This window comes from Melanostigma gelatinosum (assembly GCF_949748355.1).
Source record: "Melanostigma gelatinosum genome assembly, chromosome: 16".
Taxonomy (NCBI): Eukaryota; Metazoa; Chordata; class Actinopteri; order Perciformes; family Zoarcidae; genus Melanostigma; species Melanostigma gelatinosum.
The window spans coordinates 10750425-10766125 of NC_136649.1; the positions used below are offsets into that span (position 1 = coordinate 10750425).

A 15701-nucleotide genomic window follows, 5' to 3' on the forward strand; every position below is an offset into this window, starting at 1 on the left:
AACAGTTGTTTACCTATCAAAAATAAGAATAGATGTTTTTTGGAGGAAATAATGACAGTAAAGTACAGGAAAAGGTAACACAAATTGCATTAAAGAGCATTCTAAACCTCAAACAGTACATTATGTTTACAAATAGGGACCTACACCTTAAATTTATTTGTGTTAAATGCCCACACAAAAAATGACGCTGCAACCATGTTTCAATATAAATTTTATTTGCAGGACATACGCAAAAAGCCATACAATATCATCAGCTTCACATTACATTGCAGACTCACATCCAGAAATAGGGCTTTAGTCTCTTAAAAATAAGGTATCCTCAACAACACTTATTAAAAAAAAAAACATGAACTAATACATTTAGAATATCCACACATACTGCAGTAGGTTGCACACGGACGGGGATATAATTCTGCCACATAAGGCAAGATTACTTTTCGTGTGAATGGGATAAGCTCAAAGGAATCTGTAATTGCAGTGAAATGGAAATGATAACTTTAGCATGTACCCTGTGCTACTGAGAAATAATTACATACATTCAGTCAATGAAATGTGCAGTAGCTATAAATGAAGCTAAAAATGGAGTGGCCCTAAAACACTGCGGTTATGTGAGAAGCTAAATATGTCAGAATAAATATTCTTAATTCTAGACTCGTGACTGTGTGAAAACGGGTCTGGAATATTTTTTTTTGAATACGGGTCATACATTTCCCCTTACTCGCTGAGGACCGAGCAGTCTTTCATTTGTCAGTAAAAGCTTGAAAATCACCAATATTGGAGTCATATTTTCAGTTGCTTGAACTGATCTGTGTGAAGATGACATCTCAGAGAAGTAATCTGGTGCAACTCTTCTTACAAGGCTGTGTTTACGATAGTATAAAGTTACATTCTCCCAGCCCAGAAAACAGTGCGTTTTTGTGAACTCAAGACTCCCCCAAAACACGAATGTACTGCGTTTTTGACAACTGTGACATGCTTCAAGTATCGATATCCACCGATGCAGCCATGTTTCCATAGAGTAACGGTAACTTACTGAGGATTACTCAGTTAGCCAGACAACAACGTGTTAGTCATGTGTTAACAATAAGACATGTATCATTTGTTGGTGCAGCTATAAGAAATGAGTTCAGGAAATCTTCACTGACTAAGTAAAAGCATTGTTTTTAGTTATCTGGCTAAACGGTTAATCATACCATACAGTCACCTGCTCATTTATATATTAGATGCATGTCATCATGTGACCCATTAGATATGTGACGCAATAAAACACCTGTTGACAACAGCATTGTTTTTCTACATTTACAGTGTATGGCACAGCACATCGCTGACGATAACTTTGAGTCCAAGTGTCCGAATTCAAATCTAATCTTATTACGCACAATAACTTGGCGTTTTCAGCCCGTGTTTCCATTCGTACAAAGATTCGAATCTCATCTCGAAACAGATATAGAATCAGTTCTCACAGTCCCACAAAGTAGACCCATCAGGTTTCTGGAATTTAAAGCGTGGGGGGAACCTTAAATATTGTATTGGTCTTAAACAATAAGACATGATTTTGACAAATATTCTATTTTCCACAAGGGCATTGTGTAAACTTGCCTAGTTTCTGCTTGATTTTGGCCAAGTTTGTGAAATTAAAGAAAAATCTTTGAAACAAATAAAATATTCATCACAGTGTTCTGCTGTGTTATTGCATTAGTCACCCTCCTCCAAGCCGACCCATCCAACTACGGGGTTGCACAGATTTGCCTTCATATAAACACACTATTCACGCTTCTGTGAGCTTATTACAGTGTTACACAACACGTGTGAAATAAAGATTCAAATGAAAAATATCTGGAGAGAACAGTTGGGTTTGCCCATTTTTTTTTTTTTTGGTAATCACTCAGAACGCATTCATTGCTGACTCAGTGAAATTTGCTTTCTTTTACGTCTCACATCATCTGCATTCACTTCTACTCCATTTTAGATCTCTCCATCTTGGTTTTCAGGATTTCCTGGAAAAAAGAGAGATCGCAGATTATTACATGTTCAGTAATGTGACTGTGGGATGATTTTAAACACACACAAATGTGATTGGAAATCATGGGACGAGCAGGGGGAAAGTACAAGGACCCTTTACCTCTTCTTCATCCAACATTACAGGGAGAGCTCTGTATAGAGAGGAGAACACACAGAGAAGGAGGCAGTGAATGCATTCATAGAGTCAAACTGTATTCTAAGATCATCTATAAAGCTTGTTTGTTGCAATGTGAGTATTAACAGTACATCTTATAGTGCTTGATCCGGTACTGGAAGCTACTTTAATATGCTGACATAAGCTGAAACAATGTCAAAGTAAGAAGGATTATTGTTTTAAGACGATACCTTATTCTCACAAATTCCAGGTAACGCAATGTTTGTTTTTAAGCAAATGCGAAAGTTTTAGTTGACTTTACTTACACATCAGCAACAGTTGTAGGAATGTTCTCCTCAACCCATTTTAAGTCTTCATCCTGGCAAAGCAGAGTTTAGAAATAACAAATGATTAAGTTATGTGTGTGTGTGGTGGGAGGGGGGGGGGATAAACGGCTAGAAGAAGAGAGATGTTGACAGAAGACAGTGAACTCACCTCTTTACTCAACAGTTTCTGGGAGCCATTCGAGTCCGGCTTTGATCCTCTCATCTTCATTCCCTCTGAAAGAAATAAAAGAAAATGCCAAATGATAGAAGTCCCATGTCCAATAATAAGATCATAACAAGGTTACTACAATTCCCATTCATACTATTTAACATTTCTCAATGAATGTGTCCTCCACATATCGGAGTAATTCAGATCACGGCCTCAGTAGAACCAGAATACAAAACATATTCACTTAAGAGTTTCCATATTTACTGACTTAATGTGACAAACATCCCTGCAGCCCTGAAGGCCCCGGGATCTACAATAAACCAGTCACACGAAATAAAACCTGGCTTTTGTCTTCAGGCAGCTCTAAACTATATTAACATACAATAACTAGCTCTATTAATGTTAGCTTTTACTGGATATGTTATGGGATACTGGTCCCATTAACGCACATTACTAACTATGCTTCTTCCCCAGAGTCTTTGTGCTTTCTTAGTCTATACAAAATAAATTGAATTGAACTCAGCGTGCATATTAGATAATGTTTACAAGAAGACAGTACTGGTTAGCTGGCTGGACAGTGTTGGTTGACATTGACAATAGATGACATTAAACAATTGCTACATCAATCATAATTATCAGAGACTCTTCAGTCAAACATAGCAAAAGAAACAGGATGTTTCACGGATCCGGCTATGGACGAAAGTATGACCCGCCCTACTCTGCCTCTGATTGGCTAAGACTCGCCGCCTTCGTTGGTCTAAAGTCAATATATTTCTCTGCATCTGAACTGTACAGACGGAACAGCCCACCCCCCGTCTATCAGTACTATAAACACTGTCTCACTCAGGCGTACGCAATGATAAGAGACAGTTAAATAACCATTGGCTGGTCTCGCAATGAAAGTCTTACCAAAAGCGTCACTCAGCATTGGCTCCTTGGCCTCTTCCTCGTCATCATCTTCATCAATCAGAGGAGAATGGGAGAACCTGAGGGAAAAACAGAACCCCCCCCAAAAAAAAATGAAACACCGTCAACTTTGTTTTTGGGCTCCAGGTTGTGCTCCAGCTGGACTCTGACCTCTGGTTGTTAGCAGAGGGCCGCAGCAGCACCATGATGACCAGCAGGATGGTGGAGAACAGAAGACGCCAGAAGGCATCGTCTACCCACAAGTCCCTCCAACCCTGTGGAAGGGATACAAATAGAAAAGAGGGATGATGTTATCAGGTTGGAAGGCATCAACAAGAAACAGAAACCTCATGGTGGGAACAGGACAGGACACGCAATACTAGAATCAATCAATAACAGAGCAGAAAACAAACTGACCGTCTGGCAGTCTACCAGCTTGAAGACTTTGGTGGTCCAGATGATGAATATGATGGAAGCTGTGGACACAAAGTAAACACCGGTCTTGTTTTGATGTCCGTAAACAATATGCAAATGATGGGAAACAGCACAGGAAAAGTGCCACTCAAGCCCCCGGCAAGAGCGCTGAGCTTTGAAGCTAAATGTTCATAACGGCCAAACAGTGAAATTACAACCTCCGGGTTCGTCCTGTGATACCATGAGCCCCAAAAAGACTTTCCCCACGAACGTACATTTGGAAAGAGACGTCTGTAACTTAGCACAGTACAGGACATACTGTGCGTGTTAAAGGAATAGTTCACTACCTTACACAACTGCTTCACATATGCAGAAGTACTGTAAACAACAAACTAACCCGTAATGAAGCAGCTGTGTCTGAATGAAGGCACAGCTCTACTAGAGCCGTTGCTACTCACCGACAACGGAGAAGATGAGGGTGTTGGTGAAGTGCTGATACAAAGAGAGTTTCACTATATTTCTGCGGAGCTTCAGGAGACGAGTGGTTTGAGACAGACTGATGAAAATGTGGATGCAAGTTAAGGAGAACACACTGGATATACATTCGAGTAACCACAATCAAAAGCTGATATCTGCAGCGCTTCTGAATATGCAAATCCTGGACTTGCTCTGAGTGGTTTGGTGTTTCGCTGGTTGGGGTTAAAGGATATCCACCACATGACGCAGGAGTCAATAAGGGAGAGGCTGAGATTAGCCACCAGGGCGACCGTCCCGTAGAAACCCTGGAACAACAAGACGAGAGTCAGATTCTACAACCGAGACGCAACATGAGCCCAGAGCGTGAAGTCACATAAGATGTGGTGAAGATGTACGTCTCCTCTCCTTGAAGCTGCCTCGTTAAACACTCACCGAACCGCACAGCCTCGTTCCTTTTGTCTTACCGTCTTTCTTATCTCGTGTGTGCTTGTATACAACTGTGTTTCCATATCGTTTTGAACTTGCTGCAGTGTCTTTGGCTGCTTTTGAATACCACTCTCCATCAAGTAGGTCATTCCCTATTATCATCACTTGTCTGCCTCCCAGCATAACCTTCTCTTTCTCCACTCAAATCCACTGCATTTATACTGAGTGCCTTGAAAGCCTCCGCTATCAGCTTCAATGAATCTGTGGAGGCTGCAACAGCTAATGTCCCGTCTGCAGTAGTTGAAATGCAATGGGCTCATTATATTATATTATATGATTATATCCTCCTGGATGAAAGTCATGCGCAGCCACAGAAGGTCATGAATTAAGAGTTAGAAGTGGAATATGTCTCCTAAACAGCAGCGAGAGCGCGCCGCCCAAGGAAAGCGACACTAAGTGTTGAATCTCTTTCCTCTCTCATCCAGAGGAAACAGTAAATCTTCGCTGGGTGGTTTGGTTGATATAGATTAGTGTTTCCTGTGCTGCCATCTAAAGCCGACACGATGCAACTGTGCTGCCTTTAATACTGATTATGAATAATTATAATTATTACACACACACGAGGGATTCACAGGAAATGATGCCGCATGTAAATCCGACAATTACCGTTTTTAATTATTTTTAGTTTATTTTTCACTACATTTCCTGCTGTTGCTGCTTCACAATAAAAGCATTAAAATGATAAACACTTTTATTGTGAAGCAGCAAAAACAAAAAGATGCAATATATTTGTCATAGATGCGCTGACAGAACATGAGAGGAGTTACAACCGGGACAATTTAGACGGTTCGAGGATACCTTTTATGCATTTGCATGAATTATCTGAAACTGTCACTGCGTACTACATCGCATCTGATTCTCAGAGTTATGCTAAAGGAAATATTGAGAATGACAGCTGTTTATTAGCTGGAGTTTATTAATGATTGATACTTACGCCTGTCACTCTTAGCACACCTTCCACAGAGGAGAAGAACAGGTAGAGAAGCCCAACAGCTGCCAGCTGGTGAACTGTGGTACCTAACCTGGGCCTAAACAAGTTCAAGTACACAAACAAATGATTGAAATGAGAGTAGAAGCAGCAAGTCCCCTACTGGGTTTTATTTGGTAAAGAATAATGAGAACTATCAGCAGTCAAATAATAAAAGTCTGAACTTACTTGACTATGCCATAGCCAAGACTGACAATGAGGACCAGGATTCGGGCCAGAGATCTTTTAAGAGCAGAAAGCAGCTCAGCAAAAATCACAGCACCTTGAACTGTGAAGAGATAAAAACACAGAAACAAAATGATGATTATATATCCGACTGAAGTAAACAGAAAACAGCATGACTGCACCAACAAGGAGACGTAAATGAAATACACCGACCGTAGTCTCCTTTGTAACGGATGCTCTGATATTCGGAGTAAAACACAGCTTTTTCCAGCATGCCGAGGATGATGACGGCACCGATCCAGAACTGGATCCGCAGCAGATCCCTCCAGTAGCAGGCACACCAGCAGAGCCAGAGAGCCCCGAACAGCACGTACACGATGCACATGACCATGAAGAACTGCGGCGGGCGGGAGGGAGGGCGAGAAACGGCTGGTTTGAAATCACAGTTAAAGCTGCACACCGAGGTCGGGGTATGATGTCACCAATAACAATACGGTCCAATCCAGGCTGATTTATTTACAATCAGGATGAAATCAATATCGATAGATGGTAAACATTCACACTGAGCACTTCCATCCACTGAGGAGGAAGGCCACAAGATGTGATGGAAAGCTTACAAAAGAAGTAAGTTGGATGTCGTCTTGAGAGTTGTTGAATGTTCAGTATGTTTCAATTGCAAAACTATTATTACGTTGGTTCTCCCCAAACTGTAATGTCAGTTATGAATACAATGTCTGTCCCTGATTTAGTAATAACCATGTCAATTGTGTTCAAGACATTTTCTGAATCTAAAACCCCTCCCTTTACATATTGTAGTGTACATACCATCATCAGGGGCCAGTCTGCTGGAGAAGAGTAGTCGTGTGGTCCCTTCATCTCAACTTTCACTGGGAAAATAAAAAAAAGTCACTTTTTTAAAACTCTCAATTGTCAGATTTATATTCCCTTTTGTCCTCACTAATCCGTCTCCTGAATAACCGTGAGAGCTTCTGAAGGTTCCGGAGTGAAACAGCGTCTCTTACTTGTGAAAGCAAAGCCGAGCTGCTCGGCCCCGATGTCTTCGTCATCAACCCCGCGGAACAACGGCTGCACCTTCACTATGAACATGTATGGACTGTCCTCCCAAGCTTTGGCCACTGCGCTGATATCCTGCAGAGGATCACAGCGGTTATGGTACTTCCTTTATTTATCATCTTTATGTTCACACACACAGCGAGCTCAATATCTGGTCGTTTGGTTTGACATCGTAGCACGAAGCCCCTGAAAGACATGAGATCCGTTCTGTCCGAGAGACGCACACCGGGTTCCTTCAAATGCTTCTATTACTTTAGTCACAGTGCAGCTAACATATTTAATATCCTTCGTAATAAGCACGTTGATACCGGAGCCACCAGAGCTCAACCCACAGCCAGCAGATATAGCTGTGATCACAGCCACGAGGAGCCGACCGTCACAAGAGTATTGAGAGAGAATACAAAAACAAAAAATCCCACCATGATATATATTTAAAGACCTTTGCATAAAAAGTAACAACAACATGTCTTACCGGCTTGTCCGGCCAAATCAGGCTCTGATTGGAAGGGTCGCTCTGAACACAGAACAAAGAACACAGCGAGCAATGCTTCATAGAGTTTGCCAGAGTTAAAGTCACACAAATACATTGTTGAGATATTGTGCTCAGCACGGTCAATCCCTTTTGCATCAGCTGGAATCAGTGACTCACCTTCGGGCTGGTGAGCAGCTGATATGGGTTGAAGTCTGCATAATACACCTAAGTGAGAGGACAAAGACATATGAACGTACACAATGTACACACTGTATTTACACAGCGATGATTACCGGTGCGCCCCTTTGTGTTAATGTGCCATCGGTAGCGTTGTCGCGGTCACAAACCTTGGGTAAGAAGAGATAGGAGCAGTTGTCGAAGTACATGTAGCCCTGACTGTAGAAGCCACTCCAGCCGTCTTTCAACATGTGGTCCATACCAAACATGTTTATGGCTTTGTTGTCCTGCAGCAGGACAGAGAGGTGGAACATCGGTTACACTGAGCAGCCACTTCGTCCTCCTGAGATGTGGCAACATTACACATGACAAGGCTTGATATGTGTAAAACGTGTGGGCAGACAAAGGCGGACTTGTGGATACGATTCACGTCTGATCAGCACATTAGCTCGTCAGTGCACTGTTGATGACAGCTGGAAGGTAATGTGCAGATGTTTGAGTGATGATATTTGGGTCCGGTAGAGGAAAAGTAGTCAGTTTGTTGACTAAGAATTCACTATTTGGATAACTTTACTGTATTACCATTGAAATTTTTAAAATATTATTAAATGTATCTTCTGTTTTGTAGCCTCACAGAAGAAGACAATGAACTTTCAACACACATCTGAATGAGGCCAAGAACACAGCAGCCGCTCTGACTGATAGACTGTTTATGCTCAACGTAAAGCCAGAACCACTGAACTGGTGAAAAGTCCAGGAAATTAACTTCCTGACAGTGAAGAGAGCTTAAAAGCTTGACGATGCAGATTAACGTTTCCTGCACAAAATCCACAAAGCCCAATTTCTATCTGCCATATTATCTACCGTACCCGAGTGTGCAAACGAGTTTTCAAACTGATTCAACTGACAAAGAAGCAGATGCACCTGAACGACAAACAAAAAGGAAATATGTGAAGTCTTTGGAGTATCTCGACGTCTCTGAGCTGGACGGAAAGCCTTTACAACATACACATGACATGTATGTCACATTTTCATTCAGACATCAACAGCCAAAAGTCACTACTCACGGGTGTGTTGAAGACCTCATTGTAGCAAAGAGAGGAGCGCAGGTACCAGCTGATGTTGAAGGCCAGGTTCTTATCACATGACGCTGTGTCACCCTGGACTGCAGGGAGATAAAACAAGGGAGGAGCTCTGGATTATCAGACAATAGTAAGACCTTACTAATAACCCCAGCTGTTACAGGACTTCCTCAGTGTGTTGTCATCTACTGTCATTTGTGTACATACTTTCCCCCCCAAACCTCCGTCATCTAGTTCTATTTCAAAGGGTGACTTAGGGAGTAGAAATAAGCGTCTCTTCCTCCTTTACAGTATGAAGGATTTCTCATTTTATGTCTGGTGGATGCTGATGCGACCTGACGTCTCTAGCCAGAAGAAATAGTCTTTTATTCTGAAGGGCAGATAACAAAATCTGACATTTACTATCAAATTTGATAGATTGTGTCTTCTCTCCTACCAAACTCCATTGCAAATACGCTAAAAATATCATAATCTAGGTTATGAATGGTACAGTTTAGCAAGACTGCTATAGCACTAAATAAAAGGTACATTGTGTTTAGGAGTTTTGGGTGAATTTTTACCTTTAAAATGTTAAGATTCCTGAAACTAACCAACAAAAATTGTAAAATGACGAAATGACTGGAATGTAATGTTTGGCGTTTAGCCATTGACAACCATAGAAAGATCCCGTAGGGCTTGAATATGAGCTGACATTTCAACCCAATATTCTTGAGTTCTTGTGATAATCGAGCTACTGGTTTTTTAAATTTTGCGCGAGGGTTATTGAAAAAAGAGAATCGTCCCCACTAAAATTCAAAAGTAAAGAGACACGGAGGACACAAAGTCTGTTTTAGATTTTTTAATTTGGGAGTCTGATGGGTGGAGTTTGCCACTGAAAAGACAACAAGTGCCAGAATAAACACCTAAAGGACGGGCGCTACGCTCCTGTGACTCACAGCACTGTCTGTCAGGGCCTGAATGTTACAGGAACTGTTCCACCTATCAGACACATGTTCTTTGTAAATAGCAGTTATTTATATAAATCATGCAACGCTTCATAAACAACACATGATGAAGAGGTCAGACTACGTACACTTCATGGATATGGTGGTGTTGGTGTACAGCGTCTTCCGAAACACAACATCTTGAGTCTGAAAACACAACAAAGACAAATCAGTTCTGATCAACTCTGGCTCAGTCAGATGAGTTCAACACTGCTGTTTGGATCCACTGCAGGTCGAACTCACAACATATCACCAAACATCTGGATTCATTTTCAGAAGGAGCAAAAGATGATACGTATATATATATATACACATATATACATACATATATACACATATATATATATATATATACATATATATATGTATATATATATATATACATATATATATACATACATATATATATATATATATATATATATATATACATATATATATGTATATATATATATATACATATATATATACATACATATATATATATATATATATATATATATATGTATATATGTATGTATATATGTGTATATATATGTATATATATATATATATGTATATATGTATGTATATATATATATATATACATATATACATATACGTATATATATATATACATATACATATATATATATATATATATACGTATATATATATATACATATATATATATACGTATATATATATATATACATATACATATACGTATATATACATATACGTATATATACATATACGTATATATATATATATATATATATATATATGTATATATATATATATATATATATGTATATATATATATATATATATATACATATACGTATATATATATATATATATATATATATACATATACATATATATACGTATATATACATATACGTATATATACATATATATACATATACGTATATATATATATATATATATATATATATATATATATATATATATGTATATACACAAGTGAGTACAACAATTTAAGTTTTTTAAAGATTGTTCTGCCTTCTTTAAAACCACATCACATATTAGTTTTTAGCAGAGGTGGAAGAAGTACTTAAAAGTACTTATTGTGCAGACTAATGTATATTATGCATGCATGTATATTAATGCTGAAGCTGGTAAATGTGGGGCTAATTTTATACTACTTTATCTGTTGAGTAGCTCGTGAATTCATAATGTATTTGTTGATAATATTTTGTATTATTAATCTTCATATGCACCGTAACCAGTAACTAAAGTTATAGAATACATGTTGTGGAGTAAAAGTACACCACCTACCTCTGGAATCTAGTGTAGTAAAAGTACACCACCTACCTCTGGAATCTAGTGGAGTAAAAGTACACCACCTACCCGCTGGAATCTAGTGGAGTAAAAGTACACCACCTACCCTCTGGAATCTAGTAGAGTAAAAGTACACCACCTACCCTCTGGAATCTAGTAGAGTAAAAGTACACCACCTACCCTCTGGAATCTAGTGGAGTAAAAGTACACCACCTACCTCTGGAATCTAGTGGAGTAAAAGTACACCACCTACCTCTGGAATCTAGTGGAGTAAAAGTACACCACCTACCCTCTGGAATCTAGTGGAGTAAAAGTACACCACCTACCCTCTGGAATCTAGTGGAGTAAAAGTATAAAGGAGCACAAAGTGGATGTACTCATGCAACTACTCTTAAGTACAGTACTTGAGTAAATGTACTTGTAGCTTGTTCAGATAAATGTTTCCCTTTCAAGACTATGACCATGTCAAGACTAGACAATAGTTTGAGCTTATCTTAACCATGTTTTTCTGACAGAATGACCTTCCTTTCTTTTAATAACATGTATTTTTGTAGATGCCCTTTTCCTTTGTAACACGCATGCACACAACGTTGAGACAGATTACCTGCAGCTCATTCAGAATGAGAAGTTTATATTGTCAGAAAAGCAAAACCAGAGCTGTCAAAGAAGAATAGAGTGACTGAAAGGTGGATTATACAGCGAAATATATGCTAGGAGCTAGCTAGCTTCCTCGGCTAACAGCTGCTGTTGAAGATTGTGTAATAACCGTAAAATAAAAAAGCCCATATTGGAGGTGTAACGTTAATACTGACCGAGTTGATCTCCACGTTCCACACGGAGACCTCTGCCGCTGTGCCGAGACAGAAAAACAACGCAAAAAACAGGAGACAAAACGGATGCGACTGTGCATCTGGCATCTTCATCTGCGCATCTACTACCGTAAACAGGTCAGACTCGTATCCGCCTCCAGTTCCGTGGTAGGTCCGGATGGAGTTCGCAGCGTCACCACAAGATGGCGACCGAACACTCAAAAGTCAACTAGCATGTTGCTAATGAATTGGTCACATTACATGGAAGCTATTGAGAAAACTGTCATTATTTTCTATTAAAGTATAGATGTAAAATGTATTAATTATGCGTTAATTAATCAAAATACTTGTGCCTCATAAGAACAATTTAGAATATCGTTTTAATAAATAAAAAAAATATTAACATGGATAAGTCAGCATTAAGATATTGAATAAAAACATCAGCAATGTGTCATTAAAACTGAAATTTTCCAAATTAAATCAAACTTTTTTTATCCTGCTTATTATTTCAATTAGGCTATGTGTCAAGGAACAAGTGGAATCAACTCGTGTTTTGATTGACATCCTCATGTTTTAAGACAGGGGTCTCCAACTCAATTTGGCTTGGGGCCACTGCTGGTATTGTCATCTCATAGGAGGGCCACTTCAACTTTAAAGTACTACAAGAAAGCGCAATATTTTTGAAAATTTGCTTTTTTATTTTCATTTCCAGCATATTTCCATCAGCCTCAACAAGAACATGCAAACAGCAGTTTTTATATATTTTTACATTATGTTTTCCTTACATTATTAAAACATTGCATTGAACCAACAAATGCAATCCCTGAATACATTTGTGCTTTATTCTATTTCCTGCCAGACGCCAGGCAAGGCTTTTTTGCCCTGATGGAGGTCAAAGTTGAAACCCTGAGTACAGCTTCAAGATGGGCATCACTAATCCTGGACCTAAACTTGCATTTGTTAAATTTCAGAGTCGAGAAAAGTTTCTCACACAGATACGTGCTTCCATAAAGGCACATTACCCGACTGAACGCTTTGGACTGTTTTTGGACTCCGTGTTTAGTCGAGTAATGACACTTGAGATTGTATTCCTTTAAAACGACGACTTTTTCTTCAGGCAAGTAGCATTGCCATTAAAGAGATTACCACACATGGTCTTCCTGCTTTTCGAACAATAAGTGCGACTAAAGAATGGGGAGAATACTTCATATCCTCGAGCCCAAAATGTGTGAAATCGTGGAAGCCATAAAATCAACCAGTTTTAATATGGACACACACGTCTTTGCCAACAGGCTTTTATTATTTTTAACATCTGTCTTTACGAGATTGAACTTTCTAAAGTACACCACTTAAAATAATAGTTTATTTGTGAAAATAAAGACATGAACAGGAAATCTACCATATACTTTTCACTCACTATAAAGCGTATCCTTTGGCAGCTAAATCCAGATATAAATTTAAAAAGGGTCACAAGACAATTCATGGGACACAATTGAAGAAAACCAAAGAAGAGACTCACAAAGACACACACAACTATAAAACGAGGCATAACAACCACAAAGAGACACAAAATGATTACAAAGAGACACAAATGAACTACAAAGAGACTCAAAATGACTACATACAGATATGTAAAAAGACTACAAAAAGGGGCAAAACCACCACAAAGATGCACACAATGACTACAAAGAGACTCTATGACTACAGAGACACAAAATGACCACAAACAGACCCAAAATAACCAGAATGAGACACAGAATGACTACAAAGTTACTCCAAAATACTAAAGAGAAACAAAATGACCATAAAGAGACTTAAAACAACTACAAAGACAAAGACATAGAAAATGACTACTTCAAGGGGCAAAACAACTAGATAAAAAAAACCCAAACAATATATAGTTACACACAAAGAGACACAAAACATTAAATATTGAGTCTGTGTTTTGCTCCTATGTAGGAGAGATGGTGGGGCCTTTTGCATGTATATTTCTAGGGGCCTATTGTCTCATAATCTGCCACCACCCTTCTATCATCATCACTGGCCTCCCGCTGGCCAAATGAAATCCAGCGTGTGCATTTGGTGAAACAACCTCTTGCCTTGAGAAATGTAACTCGGGGAGCGGGTTCAGTCCTGTTGGAGTCTGGCTGAACGCATCAATCCAGAGCCTCCAGAGAAGATTCTCATCCGCTGCAGATGACCAGCCAGGCCTCGTGGTGGTTACTGAGCAGAATCTGGTCCTCGTTGCTCTGGTTGAATATGCATGGCTGTCTCAGATACTCCCTCTGTCCGCAATCCCTCCCCCTATCATTCCTTCCTTCTTATCCTTCCTTTCCTCCTTCCTGCATCCTATCTCATTTGCCATTACTGGGCTGCAGTTGATTAGTGCTGCTGGATGTGTGGATCTGTTTCCACTGCGGCGCCCCGTCTCAGCACATGCGTATAAATAGGCCCTCTGGTGCTGTAATTGATAATAAGGCTCCAGTGTGTGAGCAGAAAAAAAAGGAAGAGATGCTGCCATAAGCATTTGTATTCACCAGTGACTCCAAGCCCAGGAGGAAGCCTCTGCGCTGGGGTAGATAATGAGGCAGCCAGGCCTCTGAGCCTGGATCTCTGAAAATGATCTTGGTGAATCAATCATGCCCTTTTTTCCTGTTTAAGCCAAACGGTAACAGTCTGGTAAACTCCCTTCTCCTCAAATGCTTCCAGCAGCTTCAACAACACAAGGACATTTAATAACTCCCTATTATAGTGCAATTAAACATTAAAATTAGTCTGATGTGGCACTTTGCACCCTCTTCTCCTGTCTCCTGTGTCTATAAGTATGTTATTTTTTGAGTTAAAACCAGCACTGAAGTGATTGGAGGATGAACAGAAGCCTAATTTTAATATTGAATAAACTTTGCGATCATACAATTGTTTGATTCTGTCTCGTGGCTTGAAGAGTCTACAATAAACACAGCAACTCATACCCCCTACTTCCCCCCTACCCGCTTCCTGTAGTTGGTATCTCCCGGAAATATAAATGGGTGCTCGAGCCCCCGGGGAAGTATTTTGCCCGAACACCCTGGGAAGAGGAAACAGGCAGAGGTAAGTTGTTGCATATATACACAATAATGTTATGCCATATAGACATTTACCACAGTCAAGTATATTCACTTTGTCACTGACGGCAGTCGTCTGTTTGTTGGCAGGGAGAACAAAAGGACCAGCTCTGTGTCCTCGCTGTGCACATGGCTCCCAGCATCCAGTCCAACAATGAATACATATGTAGCATCCCGGCTGAATAATGGTCTGTAGGCTTGAACTGATGGAACATACGTCTTTAATGAATCACACCTTGAACACACCGTAAGAACTTGTGCCTATATCGGCCAGGTGCTAAAATAATAAAACCGTATCCATCTTCCTTGTTAAAACACTTTTTCCGTCCCATTAGTGACTTTTCTAACGGCTTCCTTAACAGCTTCTTACTTCCGGTTTTTATACCTTCAAAATAAAAGCGCAACAGGAAACGCACCCACTGCAGTGACAAAACGTCCAAAATAAGACATAAAGGAACAATCTATTTAAATACACGACACATTCTCATTTACAACATACAATAACTTGTGTTCTCCTTGACTCCATCACACCCCATCTCACGTACTATCCGTGGTCTAAGTCAGTGATTTTCAACCTTTTTTGAGCCGCGGCACACTTTTTACATTTACAAAATCCTGGGGCACACCACCAACCAAAATGACACAAAAAGACACTAACACAGTACA

General features: G+C 39.6%; 1 protein-coding gene across 1 annotated transcript; it reads right to left on the reverse strand.

Moving 5' to 3' along the window:
- Positions 1-212: 212 nt before the first annotated feature.
- On the reverse strand, positions 213-12054 carry LOC306790570 (transmembrane protein 87A-like). Its single transcript, XM_079286940.1, has 20 exons — positions 11935-12054; positions 9925-9982; positions 8838-8935; positions 7941-8057; positions 7771-7818; positions 7594-7635; positions 7070-7196; positions 6873-6934; positions 6261-6444; positions 6051-6150; positions 5829-5922; positions 4640-4713; positions 4390-4496; positions 3935-3993; positions 3689-3792; positions 3521-3597; positions 2612-2676; positions 2443-2495; positions 2123-2153; positions 213-1997 (listed from the first exon to the last, which is right to left on the reverse strand). Exons 1-20 carry the CDS (start codon positions 12043-12045, stop codon positions 1956-1958), a joined length of 1653 nt encoding a protein of 550 aa, XP_079143066.1. The 5' UTR covers positions 12046-12054; the 3' UTR covers positions 213-1955.
- Positions 12055-15701: the final 3647 nt, after the last annotated feature.